Below are 18956 nucleotides of genomic sequence, written 5' to 3' on the forward strand. Positions count from 1 at the left end.
ATGTTGAGGTATGCTCCCATTACTCCCACTTTGCAGAATGTTTTGATCATAAATGGATGCTGTACCTTACCAATTGCTTTTTCTGCATCTATTGATAAAATCATGTGATTTTTATTTTTCTATGTGATGTATTACAGTTATTGATTTGTGAATATTGTATATTCCTTGCTTCCCTAGGATGAATCCCACTTGATCATGGTGGATGATCTTTTTATATATTGTTGGATGCAGTTTGCCAATATTGTGTTGAGGATTTTAGTGTCTATGTTCATTAGCGATATTAGCCTGTAGTTTTTTCTTTGTGATGTCTTTATCTGGTTTTGGGATTAGGATGATGCTGGCCTCATAGAAACAGTTTGGGAGTCTTCCCTCTTCTTGGATTTTCTGGAATAGTCTGAGATGGACACGAGTTAGCTCTCTCTTAAATGTTTTGTAAAATTCTCTGGTGAAACGGTTCGTTACAGGGCGTTTTATGCTGGGAGTTTTTTGATCACTGCTTCAATTTCACCAGCTGTTATCAGTCTCTTCAGGCTTTCTGCTTTCTCCATTCAGAAAGGGTGTATTTTTCTAGAAATTTGTCCATTTCCCCAAGGTTTTCAAATTTCTTGGTATATAATTGTTCATCTTATTTTCTTACAATTCTTTGTATTTCTGTGGTATCAGTTGTTATTTCTCCTCTTTCATTTCTGATATTATTTGTTTGGGTCTTCTCCCTTTTTATCTGGATGAGTCTGCTTAAAGGCTTCTTGATTTTGTTTATCCTTTCAAAGAAACAGCTCCTGGATTTGTTGATCCTTTAAATTCTTCTTTTAGTCTCTATGTCATTCACTTCTGCTCAGATCTTGATGATTTCCTTCCTTCTACTCACTCTGGGCTTTGTTGTTGTTTCTCCAGTTCTTGAAGGTGTATGGTGAGGTTATTTGAAATGTTTCTCTCTTTTTTAGGTAGGCCAGTATTGCTATGAACTTCCCTGTCCGGACTGCCTTCACTGTGTCCCATAGGTTTTGGACTGTTGTGTGTTCATTTTCATTTGTTTCCAGAAACTTTTTGATTTCTTCTTTGATCTCATTATTGACCCATTCATTGTCTAATAGCAGGCTATTCAGCCTCCATGAGCTTGAATGTTTTTGAGTTTTTTCCTTGAGGTTGGTTTCTAGTTTCAAGCCCTAGTTTCAAGGGTTTCTAGGAAGCCCTTTCTAGTTTCAAGTCCAAGGAAATGCTTGTTACGATTTCAATTTTCCTGAGTTTGTTGAGCCTTGTTTTCTGTCCTATCATTTGGTCTATCTTTGAAAATGTTCCATGTGCATTTGAAAAGAACCTGTATTTTGCTTCTTTGGGATGAAAGTTTCTGTAGGTATCAGTTAAGCCCATCTGATCTAATGCATCATCTAATTCCACAATATCCTTGTTGATGTTTTGTTTGGCAGATCTATCCATTTTTGACAGTGGGGTGTTAAAATCCCCTGCTATCAGTGTGTTGCTGTCTATACTTTTCTTGAAGTCTTCCAAGATTTTCCTTATATATTTGTGTGCTCCTATGTTGGGTCCATATAGGTTTTCAATTTTTATGTCTTCTTGATGCATTCTTCCTCTTAGTATTATGAAGTGTCCTTCTGTGTCTCTTTTTACGGACTTTGTTTTGAAGTCTATTTTGTGTGACTTGGCTTTTTTCCTGTCCATTTGCTTGGAATATTTTTTTTTCATCCCTTTAGTTTTAGTCTGTGTAGATCCTTTGTTCTGGGGTGGATCTCTTGATGCATTGTAGAAAAACAGTTCTACAAACCTTTAATCAATAAATGGATAAAGAATACCAGTCATTTAAAGCTTTTAAAAAAATAATAGAAATAGGCAAGAAATATACTCAAACAGGTTTAGTTTCAATAAATAATAAAGTAACAACACACTGTCACAATTAGATTAATAAGTATTAAAAATATTGGTAATAACAAGTACGGGCAACTGTGAAAGGAACTGGGTATTCACAGAATCTTTTTCTTCATCTTCTTCAAGTAGACCCTTTACCATATTTTGCAATGCTGCTTTGGTGGAGGTGTATTGTTTTAGCCTTTTGTCTGGGAAACTCCTTATTTTGCCTTCCACTTTAAATGAGAGCTTTGTTGGGTAGAGTAGTCTTGGTTGCAGGTCTTTGCTTTTCATGACTTGGAATATTTCTTGTCATTTCCTTCTAGCTTGTAGTGTTTCTGCTGAGAAGTCAGCTGCTAGCCATAGCGGGGTGCCCTTGTATGTTACTACCTGTTTCTCACTTGCTGCCTTTAGGATTCTCTCTTTATCTTTGATATATTTCATTTTAATGATAATGTATCTTGGAGTGGACCTCCCTGGGTTCCTCTTGTATGGGACCCTCTCTGCGTCCTGGACTTGGGTGACTTTTTCTCTCCTCCAGTTAGGGAAGTTTTCCATCATTACTTATTCAAACAGGTTCTCTATCCCTTGCTCCTCTTCTTCTCCTTCTGGTATCCCTATTTATATGCATATTATTATATTTCATGTTGTCCTGCATTTCCCTAAATGTCTCTTTACTCTTTTGAGTTTTTTTTCATTTTCTTGCTCACTCTGGGAGTTTTTTTCTACCTTGTCCTCCAGCGTGCTGATTCCATCCCCTGCTTCATCTAGTCTGCTTTTGTTTCCTTCTACTGTGTTCTTCAATTCAGAAATTGTATCCTTCATTTCCTCTTGTCTCTTGTTGATAGTTTATGTCCTTTTTCAGGCTGATATAGTTTGCAGTAAGTTCCTCATAGTTTCCCTGCAGTTTTTGGTAATTCTCTCTTAGCTCACTGAGCTCTTTGAGTTCCTTATAACAATTGTTTTGAACTCAATATCTGATAGTTTACTTGCTTATATTTCACTTAGTTCTCTTTCTTGGGATTCCTCCTTTCCTTTCGATTGGGGGGTGTTTCTTTGTCTTCCTATAATTTGTGAGACTCTTCTTTTTTGCTTCTGGCTCTGAAATTGATCTTTTGGACATCCTGACTTTGTGGTATAAAATTCTATGGTAGGAGACCTGTGAGGTTCCTACCTGTGGTGCAGTCTCCTTTATCTCCTAAACTTGATGTTCTTTGGATGCCTTTTATGCCATTTATGTTGGTTGTCTGGAAATAATTGGGTTTTGATTGTTGTTTGGTCATTCTTTGGTGGTTCCTTCCCTCCAGTTGGTTGACTGAGGGTCAGTCTGCCCTCCTCATCTTATGTGTTTTTGTGCAAATGCTGCCAGAAAAAAAACACAAAGCCCAGGAAACAAACCCATATCTGCAAAAATTACTCGCCCCAGCAATCCCAGTATCAACTGTGAATGAACCAGTATTAATAAGGGTTTAAAAAGATTAAGACCATTATAAGAAAGGAGAGAAATAAACTCTTAATATAAAATCTAATGACTTAATATTCACAAACTTGATGGACATGAAATGAACATTAAAAGCTATGTAGTAAAGAAAATATTGCAAATCATGGAGGAGACCACAGTGCATTTCATCTCTGTAGCTTCTAGTATTTACCATTGTTTTTTGTTTGTGGATCTACGTCTGATGATGTCAGATGTTGACCCCATTTGACTGTAGGCAGTCTGTTCGAGACTTCCGGGGATCTACTGTCTGTGGCTGTTTCCTTCAGTTTTTAATCTAGTCACTGTACACTCAGCAGTCAGGCTTAGGCACCACAGGGTGGGGCAGAGTCCCTCCTGGGAGTGGGGCTATTGTTTCTTCTCATGCTGTTGCCGCATAGTGGAGTGGTCTGCCTGAGCAAGCTGGCTGCTGCCCTATGGGGGATAACTCAGCACTGGGATGTTGACTGCTACTCTCTTAGTTCTCTCCCCAAGGCCTCCTTCCCCAGTCTCTCCTCAGGCGGCTCCGGCCCACTCTGCCTTCACCTTTGCTGGGGTCTAGCATAAGTGGCTTGAAATGAAAATTTATGTGTTGGCCCTTTAAACAGCTCTTTGTGTCTCCAGCTGCCCATCTCGAGCAGAGAAAAACCCTGCTACTTTTCACAGCTGGCTGTTATCTGTGTACTTTTTGGGCTCTGGTGCTGTAGGCTGGAGATCCCCACTTATGGTTTAGACTCCACTCTTCTCAGGGGGATCCAACTGGCTGCTTAAATATCTCTCTGGTGCTGCTGCCTGTTGGCACCCCACCAGCCCTTTTGGGTCTCTACTGCTCTCCTTACCAGTCGGGTTGTGCTAAAGCTGATTCTTCAGTTTGTCCAAGGTTATAAGGTCTCTCTCTCACTATTGTTCAGTTGTTTGTTCTGGGTTATTTCTTGACAACTTGATTGTCATTCTAGATTGGTCCTGGGAGGAGGTCAGTGTGACTTCTATTCACTCCTCCACCATCTTGCCCTCCTACAGTAAATTTATTAAAGCAAAAGTATGCTTTTGAGAAAGGAGCCCTGGTGAACTTGAAGAATGATCTGCCCTGAAGGTTTTTATTAAATCTAGGCCAGGAGGGGATAGGATGTTCCTTGGCTTCCTTCAGCGGATTGGGTGACTGCTGATGTGGCTTTTCCTCTTCCTGGAACTCTTATGACAATTCAGGGTGTGGGGTGACTCCAAAACCACAATGTAAATTTATTATAATGACAGTATAATGACCCTTTTCGTTACTTGTATGTCAATATGGCTTCTGAATCTGGTTAAGAATTGTTTTTGTTTATCTTAACTACAGGAAATTGTGAGGGGAAAGCTGGGAACACGTTGTCAGCAAAATTTGAGTCAGCAGTTTCCAGCCAGGGTGGAAAAGGGAATGGATAGACCTTGAGGCCTTTCTTCCCTATCTAAATTTCCTGACTCGTAAATTCCCCCTGAGAGTTCAGTCCCTCAATCATATGGGGAGATGAAAGATTGGTGGTCAATCTTCTGTAGTTACTTCAAGCTGAGATTGGGCATAGACCCTCCCTAGCCTGGGATTGAAGATCGCTTCCTGCCTAATCTAAGTCCCTGAGCTCTATATCCCCTGGATATTGAGGTATGGGCTAGTATCTTTGGAGCATCATCTTTACATGAAACCCTTGTACTTTAGAAGATATAAACTTAACAAGAAGATTAAAAAGGCATGGACCAATTAATAAAGGAGGGAGAATAGCTATTAATAAACCAAGGAGTGGATACACGAAGGTGAAAGACGGGAAAGCCTTTTTAATTGTGTTCCAGGTGAAACTGAGATCTCTTTCTTGGTTTTACCTGTGAAGCCAGGATGCCTGCTTGTCGATTTTTTGGATGTTACATTCAATCTGACCTGACTTGTTTATGTATGTGCAGCAGATTTTGTTAATGACTTCACAGATGCTTCCCTGCTTGGCTCTGAGGTAGTCTAGGGCTAGTCTATTGTTTATAACTCCGTTAGCTAAAGATTTTAGGGATTCCTGAATTCCCTGTGGTGCCTCCCCTGTGTTGGTAACAAGGTCTTCTAAGGCCCAAATTAGATTGCATAAGGTCGTCTCATGATAGGTGGATTCTATCCGAGGGGCAGCTATGCCAGTTGCTGCTTCTACACCTGCTAAAATTAGACTGATGGCCCTTTCGGCTCTTGTTGGGGAGGTTATGTTGTAGACAGTTATTCCTGTTCCTGTTGGCCCTAATAGACCAAGAGTGAATTGTCCCTTGAATTGGGAGTTGTCTATGTGGGGGAAGCCAAAGCCCAAAGTAAAAAGGTAGAAGTTCCTTGTGGCCATCTGTCATAGGAGAGTTGGTGTTTAAAGTGTCCACAAAGAAGGACATATTCTGGAGGTGCACAAACTCTTCTGGTGATGTGTGGTTTAGTTAGGTAGTGAGGTCGGGACCCCATGCAGGGGACGGCAAATGTGGCCTTCCTGTTAATTTGGCATCTCTGGGCCCCCAGGGGCCTTCCAATCCTGAGGAGTACAGTATATTAGTTTCCAATCCTAGGGTTCAAATGCCTCCCAATAAGGGCATCTTCCAGAAGGAGATTGTTTTCCTTTCTAACAAAAACTTTGTGGGAGGCAGCAGTGGGTAACGTTAGGATGACAGGACTGTGAGTTGTGAAAGGTCTCGGGAAAGATAGCAGGGACAGTAAAACCCCTGGTAAAAGTTCTGTTTTGTGTGAGTTTGGTGTGTGTATCACAGGGGACGCAAGTAACATTGAGAGAAGAATAAATTAAAGTGTAGGGACATTTTCTCTGGATTTGATAATAAGGTGGAATGAAAACACAGCCAAAAGGTCTTTGTGGTACTGAAATGAACCCCAAGAGGGTGAGGCTTTCCAGAGTGCTTTGAGGGGCTGGAAAGAAGAATGAGGTCTGGTCTTCTAATCATGGTATATACTTGAGGCTTATTGTGCTGACCTGAGGGTGGGAATGGCAGATCCAGCAGACAGAAAGATTGTTTCCTAAAGCAATGATATTTGAAAGGTTGGAAGGAGTGTTCTCTCTCCAATTCCTGTAGGGGATGGGGGAAGGAAACCAAGTAAGGCTAGAATTACCATTTTAAGAGTGAGGGGGACTGTTGCTAAGTGGGGTGCTTCGCAGGGCACAAGTGAGGAGAAAATTGAGGGCTACAAGAAACCCTAGGCAAAGAGAAAGACTTAAAATCTCAGCAGCCAGGTGGTGGGTCATTTACTTGTAATTTGAGGAGCCTTCTTTGGGTTGTTTTTAAAGAGTAACTTTAAGTCCTCAAAGAGTTCACAGGTATAGTTGTCCTCCTGACATTCCTGCAAAGGCTCAGAAAAGAGAGGCTTTATTCTAGAGAAGTTTATCCAGGATTTTATACCAAGCAGCTTGGCTGCTATGGGGATGGCAAGCAAGACTTGGTGGGGTCCTTTTCATTTTGGAGTTAATTGGTTCTCTGGAGAGCCTTCCTTCTAAGTCTTGAGGAGGACCCAGTCCCCAGGAGATGTGAGAGGATGTGCCAGGGACAGAAGGTTGTGATTGACATAGTTTTGGTGAGCCTGTTGAACCTGTTATTGATAATATTTAAATTGCTCCTGAACCTCTGGATCAAAATACATGTCAGAGGTTTAAAAGGGCCTCCTGTAAGAAGGGCTTCCTTCTAAGTCTTTTGGGAGCTCCTCTGTACCTTAGGAGGGCTATGGCAGAAGCCAGAGCTATGTCTTTGAGGTCTCCTGCCATAATTTAGCTAAGATTTTCTTTAAGGTATAGTTAGTCTTTTCTACCTTCGCCAAAGACTGAGACCTCCATGAACTATGTAAATGATAGTTAATGTCTAGGTCTTGGACTGTTTGTTGGGTAATTTTGGCCACAAAGGAAGAGTCATTGTCACTTTGGACAGTCCAAACCCTGGAATGATGTCCTTAAGGAGAGCTTTGGTTACCTCAGCTGCCTTTTCAGTCTGGGTAGGAAGGCCTCTACCCATATACAGTAAAAGCGTCTATGAATACCAGGAAATAGCAGACACCCTGGGAGGGGGAGCATTTGTGTAAAATCTAACTGCCTATCTTCTCCTGGGAAGGTACCCCTTCTCTGCATGGGCTTGAGAAGATGGGGTGAGGGGGGGCTTTATTTCCCCACAGGCTCATTAACTGAACAGAGAGCACAGGCTTGAGTGACTCCTATTATGCCTGGAGATAGGCCCCTCCCAATGAAGATTTTTGATGTTAAAGAATAAGTGGCATCTCAACCTAAATGGAGAGTGATAAAAGGATTTTATAATTTTCCATTGATCCTTAGTTGGGAACAGCACTCTGATCTGTCATACACCATCCTTCATTTTTTGAGGGAAAAACCTTGCCTTTTTGCCCAGGTGTTTTCATGAGGGGCATAACTTGGTTTGATGGGAAGAGGAAGAGTATATGGAATTAGGGCCAGAATAGAGGCATCTGACCTGGCAGCCTCCTTTGCAGCCTGTCAGCAGGGGAGCTTCCTTTAGTTATTTTAGTTGGGTCCCTTTGATGTTCCTTGCAGTGAAGCATGGCTGCTTCTTGGGGGGGGGGGGTTTACTACGTCTAGTAGCCTTAGAATCCCTGAACCATGTTTAGTAGGGGAGTTTTTGCTGTTAATAGTCCTCTCTCTTTCCAGATGGCAACAGGAGCATGTAAAACAAGGGGGCATACTTGGAGTTTGTATAAATGTTGATGCTTTGGTGTTTTCTTAGTTCAAGAGCTTGGGTCAAAGCTATGAGTTCAGCCTTTTGGGCAGAAGTTTTTGAGGGCAGGGTTTCTGTGGTCTCCTGGAGACTCACAATTGCATAGCCTGCCTTCCTCCTTCCCTGGTCAACAGAACTGCTTCCATCAGTGAACCATTCTACATCTGGGTTGTCAAGGGCTATGTACTTTAAATCAGGTCTGCTGGAGAATGCCCGTTCAATAGTTTCAACACTGGAATGCAAGATGTCCTGGTTCTCAGGGCCCACTTCAGGAGTTAATGTTGCTGGGCTTAGGGTTTGGCATATTTTTAGAGTGAACTCAAGGGAATTGAAGAGAAGGGCCTGGTATTTAGTAAGTCGTCCTTCCTTTAGCCAATGGTGTCCTTTTGCCTCAAGGACAGTTTGAACCTGATGTGAAGTTTGGACTTCTAAAGGTTGCCCTAGGATCAGCTTAGTGGCCTCTTCAGTTAACAAGTCAGTTGCCGCTACTGTATATAGTCACCCTCACCATACAGCTGCCCAGAGTCTAATTGTTTTGAGAAGTAAGCCACTGGCCTAGGGATATTGCCTAGCTTTTGGGTTAGGACTCCTAAGGCAGTCCTTTGGTTTTCTTCTACATATAAACAGCTTTTCTAGGGCAGGGAGGCCTGAGGCTGGCACCTTAGTTAGGGCAGATTTGAGGGCCTTGAAATCTCAGTTTAAGCCCTGGTTTTAGTCTAATGGGTCATAATCAGGTCCTTTGATTGCCTTATAAGAGGGCTTAGCTATCAGCCCAAGTGTGGGGATCCAGATTTTGCAGAAACCAGCCATTCTTAAAAAGGTTCTTAATTGTTTTTTTGTCTGGGGACTATAAGATTTAGAATAGCTTCTTTTCATTCTATAGAGAGAGCGGGATTCCCTGAGTTAGGTGGTAGCTTAAATACTTGACTGTTGAGGGAGAAAGCTGGGCTTTATTGGGAGACACTCAGTATCTCTTTCCCCCCAGGAAATTAAAGACCAAGATAGTGTTGTGGTCAGAGTCCTATTTGGTGGGGCTACAGATCAGAATGTCATCAACATATTGAATTATGGTCCCATGCAGCAGCTGCAGTTACCAGAGACTTTTTCCAAGTACTTATCCAAAAATACAGGGACTGTCTTGGAACCCTTGAGGAGCTACGATCCCAGTATATTGGGCCGTTACATGGATGTCAGGATCCATTCATTCAAAAGCAAACAGAGACTGACTATCCGGATAAAGTGGGATGCAAAACAATGCATCCTTGAGATCGAGCACTGTAAACTATTTCGCCTGATGGGGAACTTGGGATAAAAGAGTCTATGGTTTGGGTACAAAGGGTTAAATGGGAATCACAGTGTCATTAATACCTCCTAAGTCTTGAACCATATACTACTCACCAGTTGTTGTTGTTGTTGTTTTATTTTTATTTATTTATTTTTTTTTTACAGGCTGTATAGGACTGTTGTAAGGGGATTGAGTCCATGCTGAAGGAACCTATCAATGAGGGGTTTTAGTCCCCTATGGGACTCTGGTCTCAGAGGGTGCTGATGTTTACGGAGGTATATGGGGTAATTTTTTTTTTTTAGTTTAATTTGTACAGGGGTACCTGGTGGCCCTCCCAGGCAGTTCCTTGTCCCCAACTATTGGGTTAACAGCAGACTGTATATGGGCTGGGATGGAATTTAACTGAGGCTGGACTGTGTCGTAGTTAGAAACCAAGAAAATGTGGAGTGGCTATTCCTCTGAGTTAAACTAAGAAGTTGGATATTAGTACGTAGGGCCATCATTATATCCCTTCTTATTAAAGGAAAAGGACATTATGACATTACCAGGAATTGTTGAGAAACTAAACAATCTTGAAGGTGGCAGCTGAGAGGTAGAATAAAATAATTTTCTTTTAGGCTGTCCATATACCCTCATAATGATACAAGCCTTGGATTTTAAGGGTTCCAGTGTTCAGTTAAGACTGAGTAGGTAGCTCCCATGTCAATTAAAAAATTAACTATTTTACTTCCTACATCAAAAGTCAACCAGAATTCTTCTGTAGTTAAGAGATGTCTTTCATGTGGAGCCACCAAGAACTCTGGCCCCTTCAGTCTTTCTTTCCTTGCCTTTTGGAGCTGGAGACAGTCCCTTTTCCAATGGCCTGGGCAGTCGAAAAGAGGGCAAAGCCCAGGGGCTCTTTCCTGGGGAGGGTAAGCCAAGGTCCCAGCTTTTAGGGACATTGTCTGCTTCAATGACTTGGTTCACTGATCTTATAGTAAGCCCTTTTGAGGGTCCAAGAGGGTGCACTGTTTGGGCATCTCAGTGTTCCCCTTAGATGGCCTCGAGGCTTCAAGTTGCCAGCAACTGCAACTGCTACCAACTGAGCCAGCTGCTTGGACTGTTTGGTCTCACACTGAGCCTTTTCATCTCTTTCTGTCTGGTCATGGTTATTGTAGGCTATGAAGGCAGTTAGTTTCCGGTAACTGAGCCATCAGAGCCTGAGGGCCAAATTTGTTTGTTGAAATTTTTGTAACTTTCACTGATATCTGTAGTAGATTGACTAATAAACTGTTGACTGAGTAAGGCTTGTCCCTCAGAGGTGGAGGAGTTTATGTTGGTGTACTTTCTAAAGTGCTGAATCAATCTTCCCTGAAGGAGAGACCGATTTTCTTCCTTTTCTTGGGTTACGTCTTTTACCTTTTCATAATTTATAGGCTTGATGACACATTTTCATGCCATGTAAAAGACATTGCATCATATGGTCTCTTCTAGCAAGATATGTCTGTTCCACCTGATAGTTCCAGGTTGATTTGGGCTGGGACTGCAGTTGCCCCCACTGAGTGTCCAGCTGGGCTGCCACCATTCCATCAGCATGTCCCTGGGGTGCTAACCAGATTCTGTTTTTCCTCAGGAGTACACCAGGTAGACAGGACAATATGAATGTCCCTCCAATCCAGGTCAAAAGACATTGTCAATGCTTGAAATTCATCTACAAACCAACTGGGGTCTTCAGAGAACCAGTCCATCTTTATTTTACATTGGGCGAGGTCAGTCATGCTAAGAGGGACATGAACCCTAATGGACTGAGCATCATCTCCCTTTGCAACTTCTCTGAGAGGATATAACTTCATGGGGCCTGGATGGTAAGAGGTTCCACTCCTGGTATGCTCTGCAGGGCTGGGCTCCTGTTAGTTATGGTACATAAGGAGGAGGAATAGTAGGGGGACTTTTAGGTAGGGTGGAAGGTACCAGAGGGGATGTCCCGGGGAACCTTGAGATGAGGAGGGGCCTGGTCCCTGGCCTTCATGTCCCTTTGCATTATCTCTTGGGCATGCTGGGAGTGCTGACAGGAAAGGGTCATCTAGGATGTCTATGTTCTGCTGGGGAGTGCTAGAAAAAGGGGAATGAGCATAGCAGATCTTACATGAGCCTCTTTTCTCTGGGTCTTGGTATGGGACCATGAAGGCTTGTATGTAAGGGAGTTCTGTCCATTTTTCCTGGCATTTGCAGAAGAGATCTAATTGAAGGACAGTAATATAATTTAAGGTCCCATTTTCAGACCATGTTTCCCCTTTCTCTAATTTATATTAGGACTGTGCTGTGTTGCAGATGAAAATTAGGTGTTTTGGGGGTTTGTTTTAAACCATCTAATTTGAAGTCCATCCAGTTGGCTAGAATGCAGCCTAGCAGTGAGTCCTTGGAAATGGACAAGGAGTTTCCCATTATGCCTAGAGAAGGAAAAGCAGTGTGCTAGTGCAGTTTAGGCATCCCAACCTGTCCTCCCACTATGGAGTGGACTGAGAATCCATCTACTCATTTAGGGTGAGCTAAGAGGGTGTAAACATAAGAGTGCAGGGGATGCCCTGCACCAATAAGTCTGGCCAGCCTGTCTGGGGCATCCAAGGAGTGGACCAGTGTGGTCCCTCCCATCATGGGCCCATGCCCTCCACCCTGGTGAGAATTTGTTTACTTGTCCAGGCATAGGGAGACATTTAGAGGAAAAGAGGCCCTCAGGGGGAGCTGCTCTGTGACATCTTGGCTGCTGCCCCTTCTTTTTGGGCCAATAAAGGCCATGGTCAATTAAGCCTGGGATGCCATGGTATAAGCCTCATGAGGAAGCATCCAGTTAAAGGACCAAAGATGGTGATTAGAGCAGTGGTCAAGAAGAAAGAAGAAAACACCTTGAGAAGCCAGGGCAATTAGAGGCTGGTCCAGGGGAGGCCACAATGGTCACAGGACCATAGAATAGTTTGCAAGAGGTCCAGTTTGCATTTGGATCAGGTAAGACTGAGGTGCATGGGGAAAGAAGGTGCAGATATCTATAGAGTAGCAGGAAATGAGATGACTGAAAATGAGGACAAATGTCTAAATAGCCATAAAAGAGCAGTGTAAGCATTGGTAATCCCAAATCTGGTTTATAAAATCACAAATGTGGCATTTTGTGGCTGTGTGCACTTGGAAAGCTAAACACTGAATCATGTTATGGATGTCTGGTTCCCCCCAAAAGAGAAAAATCTGAGAAGAGGTGTGTTTATGAAAGTCAGAGGTGAAACAAAGCAAGTCTTACTAGCAACTGAAAACTTACTCCTCTTGGGTTTACGTCTGAGGGTCTTGGTCATGTAGGAGGGGGTACCCAAGAGCGAGTGAGAGAGAGCAAGAGCAAAAAAAAGAGACTTAGGAGTGATGGAGAGGAAAAAAAGGAGGATTCCTGGAAACAGGGTCAGGAAGTGAGCCAAGAACAACCTGGTTGCAAGTCTCACAAAGCAATGCTGTGAAAGGTAGAGACATCCTGGCTGACTTGCCAAGCTGATTCTGGAGGACACCAGGGAGTCCAAGGGAGACCTCAGCCTGATAGCAGGGTCCAGGTCCTTGTCACTGCACAAGAAAGAATTAGAGGGTGAGATAGAAAGATTCAGCAAAGCCCAATAAATTTACTAAGGCAGAATACACACTTGAAGAGAATCAAGATGGCAGAGGAGTGAGTGGAAGTCACACTGACCTCCTCCCAGGACCAACCTGGAATTAAAACTAAACTGAGGAGAAATCACCTAGAAGAAACAACTGAACAACAGCGAGAGAGGAGCCTTGTAACCTCAGAGATAGAAGAATAGGCTTTAGCACAATCTAACTGGTAAAGAGTGCAGTACAGACCTGAGAAAGCAGGCGGGGCACCCACGGTTGGCAGCACCAGAAGGATATTGAAATGGCCAGTTGCATCCCCCTGAGAAGAGCAGGGTCTAAATCAAAAGCGAGGATCTCCAGCCCACAGCATCAGAGCCCAAACAATACAGAGAAAACAACCAACTGCGAAAAGTGGCAGGGTTGCTCTGTCCCAGACACAGGCAGCTGGAGATGCAAAGAATTGTTTGATGGGCGAACGCATAAGTTTTTATTTGCAGCCTCTTACCCTGGTCTCTGGAAAGATGGGGGAAGAGTGGGCTACAGATGCCTGAAGAGAGATTCGGGAAGGAGGCTTTGGGGAGAGAACTGAGAGAGTAGCCGGCAGGATCTCGGTGGTGACTCATCCCCCATGCAGCAGCAGATACCTTGCTCAGGTAGAGACCACTCCCCCTGAGTGGCAGGAGCATCAAAGGACCCAATAGCCCCGCCACCAGGTGGGATTCCACCCCGCTCTGTGCTGTCTAAGCTGCCTGCTGTGTGCAGAGGGGCAGCCACAGACGGTAGATCCTTGGCTAAAAGGGGCACAGAGAAGTCTGGTGACACTTGAGGAGAGACTGGGGACACACGCTTTGGGGAAAGAATAGAGAGAGTAGCCAATGGGATCCCAGTGCGGACTCCTCCCCCATAAGGCAGCAGTGTGAGAGGACCCAATAACCCCACCCCCAAGAGGGACTCTGCCCTGTCCTGAACTAAGGCTGCCTGCTGAGTGCAGACTAATTAGATTAACAGTTGAAGGAGACAGCCACAGACAGTAGTTTCCTGGAAGTTTCAAACAGACTGCCTAAGGTCAGACAGGAACAACATCTGACATCATCAGAGGCAGATCCAGAAAGTAAAAACAATGATTTCCTACCAGAGAAGTTCACACCACAAAGTCAGGAAATCAAGACAGATCAACTTAAAAATCAGAAGCAAAAGAAAAGAGTCTCACAAATAATGGGAAGACAAAGAAATTCACCCCACTCGAAGGGAAAGGAGCAATCCCCAGAAAGAGAACTAAATGAAATAGAGGCCAATAAACTATCAGATACTGAGTTCCAAACAACAGTTCTAAAGAAGCTCAATGAGCTCAGTGAGCTCAGAGAGAATTACCAAAAACTACAGGGAAACTACCAGGAACTTACTGAGTATACTATATGAGCGTGAAAAAGGACATAGAAACTATCAATAAGAGACAAGAGGAAATGAAGAATACAATTTTTGAATCGAAGAGCACAGTAGAAGGAATCAAAAGCAGGCTAGATGAAGCTGAGGACCGAATCAGCAAGTTGGAGGACAAGGTAGAGAAAAGCTCCCAGAAAGAGCAAGAAAATGAAAAAAGACTCAAAAAGAATGAAGAGGCATTTAGGGAAATGCAGGACAACCTGAAACGTGATAATATCCATACAATAGGGATACCAGAAGGAGAAGAGGATGAGGAAGGGATAGAGAACCTGTTTGAAAAAGTCATGATGGAAAACTTCCCTGACTGGAGGAGAGAAAAAGTCACCCAAGTCCAGGAAGCACAGAGGGTCCCATTCAAGAGGAGCCCAATGAGGCCCACTCCAAGACACATCATCATTAAAATGGCAAATATCAAAGACAAACAGAGAATGCTAAAGCTAGCAAGGGAGAAAGAGGTAGTAACATATAAGGGAGCCTTGGTACAGATAGCAGCTGACTTCTCAACAGAAACACTGCAAGCCAGAAGGGAGTGGCAAGAAATATTCCAAGTCATGAAAAGCAAGGGCCTGCAACCAAGACTGCTCTACCCAACAAGGCTTTCAATTCAAATGGAAGGCAAAATAAGGAGTTTCCCAGACAAAAGGCTAAAACAATACACCTCCACCAAAGCAGCATTGCAAAATATGGTAATGGATCTACTTGAAGAAGATGAAGAAAAAGATTCTGTGAATACCCAGTTCCATTCACAGTTGCCCGTACTTGTTATTACCAATATTTTTAATACTTATTAATCTAATTGTGACAGTGTGTTGTTACTTTATTATTTATTGAAACTAAACCTGTTTGAGTATATTTCTTGCCTATTTCTATTATTTTTTTTAAAGCTTTAAATGACTGGTATTCTTTATCCATTTATTGATTAAAGGTTTGTAGAATTGTTTTCCCTAAAAAACAAACAAACAAACAAAAAACCTATTAACCCTTTTTTAGATGTGTGGCAAATACTTTTCTATTCTATTACTTGTCCTTTAACTTTTTTTATATGTATATTACTGTATAGTCTTAAATGTTTAATATAGTCATATTGTCAATATTTATTTTATAGCTTCTGAGTTTGAATATTTGACCTCAGGTCATGAAAAATATTAGTTCTATTTTCCTCTAAAACTTCTTAGATTCTACATGTTGATTTTTAATTCACCTGAATATTTCTTGTATAATGTGTGAAATAGGGGTGTATATTTCTCTTATTTCAAGTAATAGTGGTCTATGCACCTTATTTGTTGAATAAGCTTTATATTACCCATGGATTTGAAATAGCAAATTAATCATATATATATGTATATATATGATTAATCATATATCTCATATATATATAATTAGACATATATATGCATTTGTCTTTAGAATGCTCATTGAAATTCATTGATCTACTTGATTATTTCTGTGCTGGTGTCATGTTGGTTTAATTGCTGAGACTTTATAATGGTTTTAAATTTTTTAATATTTTATAATTAACTTTGACATTTAAAAAATAGATAATATTAATCTTTATTTAAGAAAGAAAGAAAGGGAAAGAGAGAGAAAGATGGAACTCCTACCTTTTGCGACAACATGGATGTAAGTGGGGAATATTAAGCTGCGTGAAATAAGACAGTTGATGAAAGACATATACCATGTGATCTCACCTATAAGTGCACTCTATTCAGCAAAATAAACTAATGAACAAAATAAACCACAGGCAAGGAAACATGGAGCAGACTGAAAGTGACCAGAGGGGATGGGGAAGGAGCACAATGGTGGAAAGAAGGGGAAGGGACTAGACAAAGAACATGTATGAATGACCCATGGACATGGACAACAGAGTGGGAATTGACTGTGGTGGTGTGGGGTGGGGGTGGGATGGTGAGGGAGGTAAAGGGGTAAAAATTGAGACAACTGTAATAGAATAAACATGATTTATAAATTTAAAAAAATTTAAAAATAAAGTAAAATATCAAAGAAAAAAGAAATACACACTTGAGAAGGGAGCACTGGTGAATTTTGAAAATCAGACACCACAATGAAGTATGGATAGAAGGTTTTTTTTTAAATGGCAAAGGTTGGATAGGGTGGTGTTTAGCTTCATTTTTAAGATTGATTTTGAGAGAGAGAGAGAGAGAGAGAAAAACATTGATTTGTTGTTCCACTTAGTTATGCATTTATTGGTTGATTCCTGTATGTGCCCTAACTGGAGACTGAACATCTCAACCTTGACATATTGGGACAATGCTCTAACCAATCAGCTACCCAGCCAGGGCTGGTTATTGGCTTCTGACACTGGTAGGGTGACTGCTGAGTGACTTGTCCTCATCCCTCCTCTTCAGATAGTGATTTCTTTTTTTGTTCTCCAAGAACTGTCATGGTGATGTGGGAGCAGAGTAATTCCAAAACCACGTGCCAATTTATTGTATTATAATGACACTGTTAGTCATTTGTATGTCAATACAGCTGCCGAATTTGGGTGAAACCATTTTTTGTTTCTTTTCACTACATTGGGAGGGGAGAGGAGGGGAACAGGATGCCTGCAAAAGTTGCAGTGGTCCAGCCAGGATGGAAAAGTGGAGGGGTAGAGAAAGCTTGAAGCGTTTGTTTCCTATTCTAACTTTCCTGCCTCTAATGTAGTCTTTCTCAAAATACAGTATTATGCTGTACTCACCCTTCTTGTGTTGATGTGAGATGATAAAATGCCTTCATGATGACATGAAGACAGGTAAATGAGGCATTATTAAGTAAAATAAGTGTTACTTGAACACAAGCACTTACATACCACAGTAGTCGGTGTGATAACAAATCTGATGACTTATATGGCTCCTAGGTGACTTGCGTAGGAGTGTATACAGGGTGGACAAAGGAATGATTCATATTTTTGGATTACAGTTGACCTTAGGTAACCAAAACAGTAGAAAGCAAAACCTCAGAAAAGGGTCAATTGAAATAAATCAAAAATTGCTCATAGCTATGTATGAAGTGTTAGAGCCAGAATATGTGTTGATGTAGGAGTAGGAAGTAAAGGCTGGTTAGAAGATTGTTAGTTGGTAAGACTGAGTCCTTTTGAGAGTCTAAAAATTGCATTTGTCCAGGAAACCCACTATCATTTTTATCTTGCCCTTGACAGATGTTCCTTTCCTCATATATGAAGGAGTACAGGATATGAGTACAGGTCAGGAACCAGCAAACTATTCATTTTGGCAAGTGAAAATGGAAGAAGAGGAAGTGTTTGCCCCATTGCTTGTAGAGAATATTTCCTTCTCTGTCCCAAGGCTTTCTCAGCCAGGGCTAATCTAAGTCATGGTCCCACATATGGAAGAAGAGAGGGGAGAGAGAGAGGAAGGGAAAGAAAAAGATGTGATTCTTTGTTCCTACTGCTCAAGCTACTTGAAGGGGGGAAAAAACCCCAGAAGAAAGGCCATATCCTTGTGTACTTGATCTTTAACCAGGCATGATGATGCCACCCATTTAAATAGTGGCCAATAAAGAGTCCTTGCACTTGAACAACATTATCAGTACTCCTCATCCTAAGGGAAGAAGGAGCCTTAATATTTTAGGCAGTGTGGAGGAGGCAGATTTGAGGACAGGAGTCTGTGAGCTCCTAGCTAGATATCAACAATTGGGAGAGGATGAATTAGAGAAGATCATGAATACCAAACAAAAAAGTTTCAACATTTAAAAAAAATTCTCACTTCATGTTGAATGTTAAATTTCCTTTTCATTTTAGGAATTGGAAAACGACACAGCTTTTCAGCAAGCTGTGAGAACCAGTCATGGCAGAAGGCCTCCTGTAAGTAAATTATTTTCTTTTATTTTTTAATTTTTAAATCATGTTTATTATATTGCAGGTGTCTCAATTTTTCCCCCTTTGCCCTCCTCCACCCATCCCACCCTAACCCCCACTCTCACAGTCAATTCTCACTCTGTTGTCCATGTCCATGGGTCATTCATACATGTTCCTTGTCTAGTCCCTTCCCCTTCTTTCCACCACTGTCCTCCTTCCCCATCCCCTCCAGTCACTTTCAGTCTCCTCCATGTTTCCATGCCTGTGGTTTATTTTGTTCATTAGTTTATTTTGTTGAATAGATTCCGCTTATAGGTGGGATCATATGGTATTTGTCTTTCACCAACTGGCTTATTTCCCTTAGCTTAATATTCTCCACTTCCATCCATGTTGTTGCAAAGGTAGGAGTCCCATCTTCCTTCCGTCCTTCCTTCCATCCTTCCTTACTTCCTTCCTTCCTCCCTCCCTCCCTTCCTCCCTCCCTCTCTCCCTCCCTCCTTCTTTCTTTCTCTCTCTTTCTTCCTTCCTTCCTTTCTTTCTCTCTCTCTCTCTCTCTCTCTCTTTTGCCTTCCTAAATGGACATTGATTTTATTTATTTTTTAATGCCAAAGTCAATTATAATATATTAAAAAATTTAAACGCATTATACAGTCTCAGCAATTAAACCAACATGACACCAGCACAGAAATAATCAAGTATTTCAATGAAATAAAATGAGCACTCTAGAAACAAACGTATATCTT

The 18956-nt window shown here is 41.8% G+C and overlaps 1 protein-coding gene across 4 annotated transcripts in view; it reads left to right on the top strand.

Annotated features, from left to right (window-relative positions):
• The window catches only part of IFT88 (intraflagellar transport 88), a 211100-nt gene that overhangs the window by 11236 nt on the left and 180908 nt on the right, over window positions 1-18956 (top strand). For all 4 annotated transcript variants that reach the window (XM_054587970.1, XM_054587966.1, XM_054587968.1 and 1 more), the window contains exon 3: window positions 18157-18219. In XM_054587970.1, the coding sequence (XP_054443945.1) occupies window positions 18157-18219 (63 nt within the window). The remainder of the gene's footprint in view (window positions 1-18156; window positions 18220-18956) is intronic.

Source organism: Pteronotus mesoamericanus, unplaced genomic scaffold, assembly GCF_021234165.1.
Source record: "Pteronotus mesoamericanus isolate MK-2021 breed Mesoamerican mustached bat unplaced genomic scaffold, CSHL_Meso_final scaffold_125, whole genome shotgun sequence".
Classification (NCBI taxonomy): Eukaryota; Metazoa; Chordata; class Mammalia; order Chiroptera; family Mormoopidae; genus Pteronotus; species Pteronotus mesoamericanus.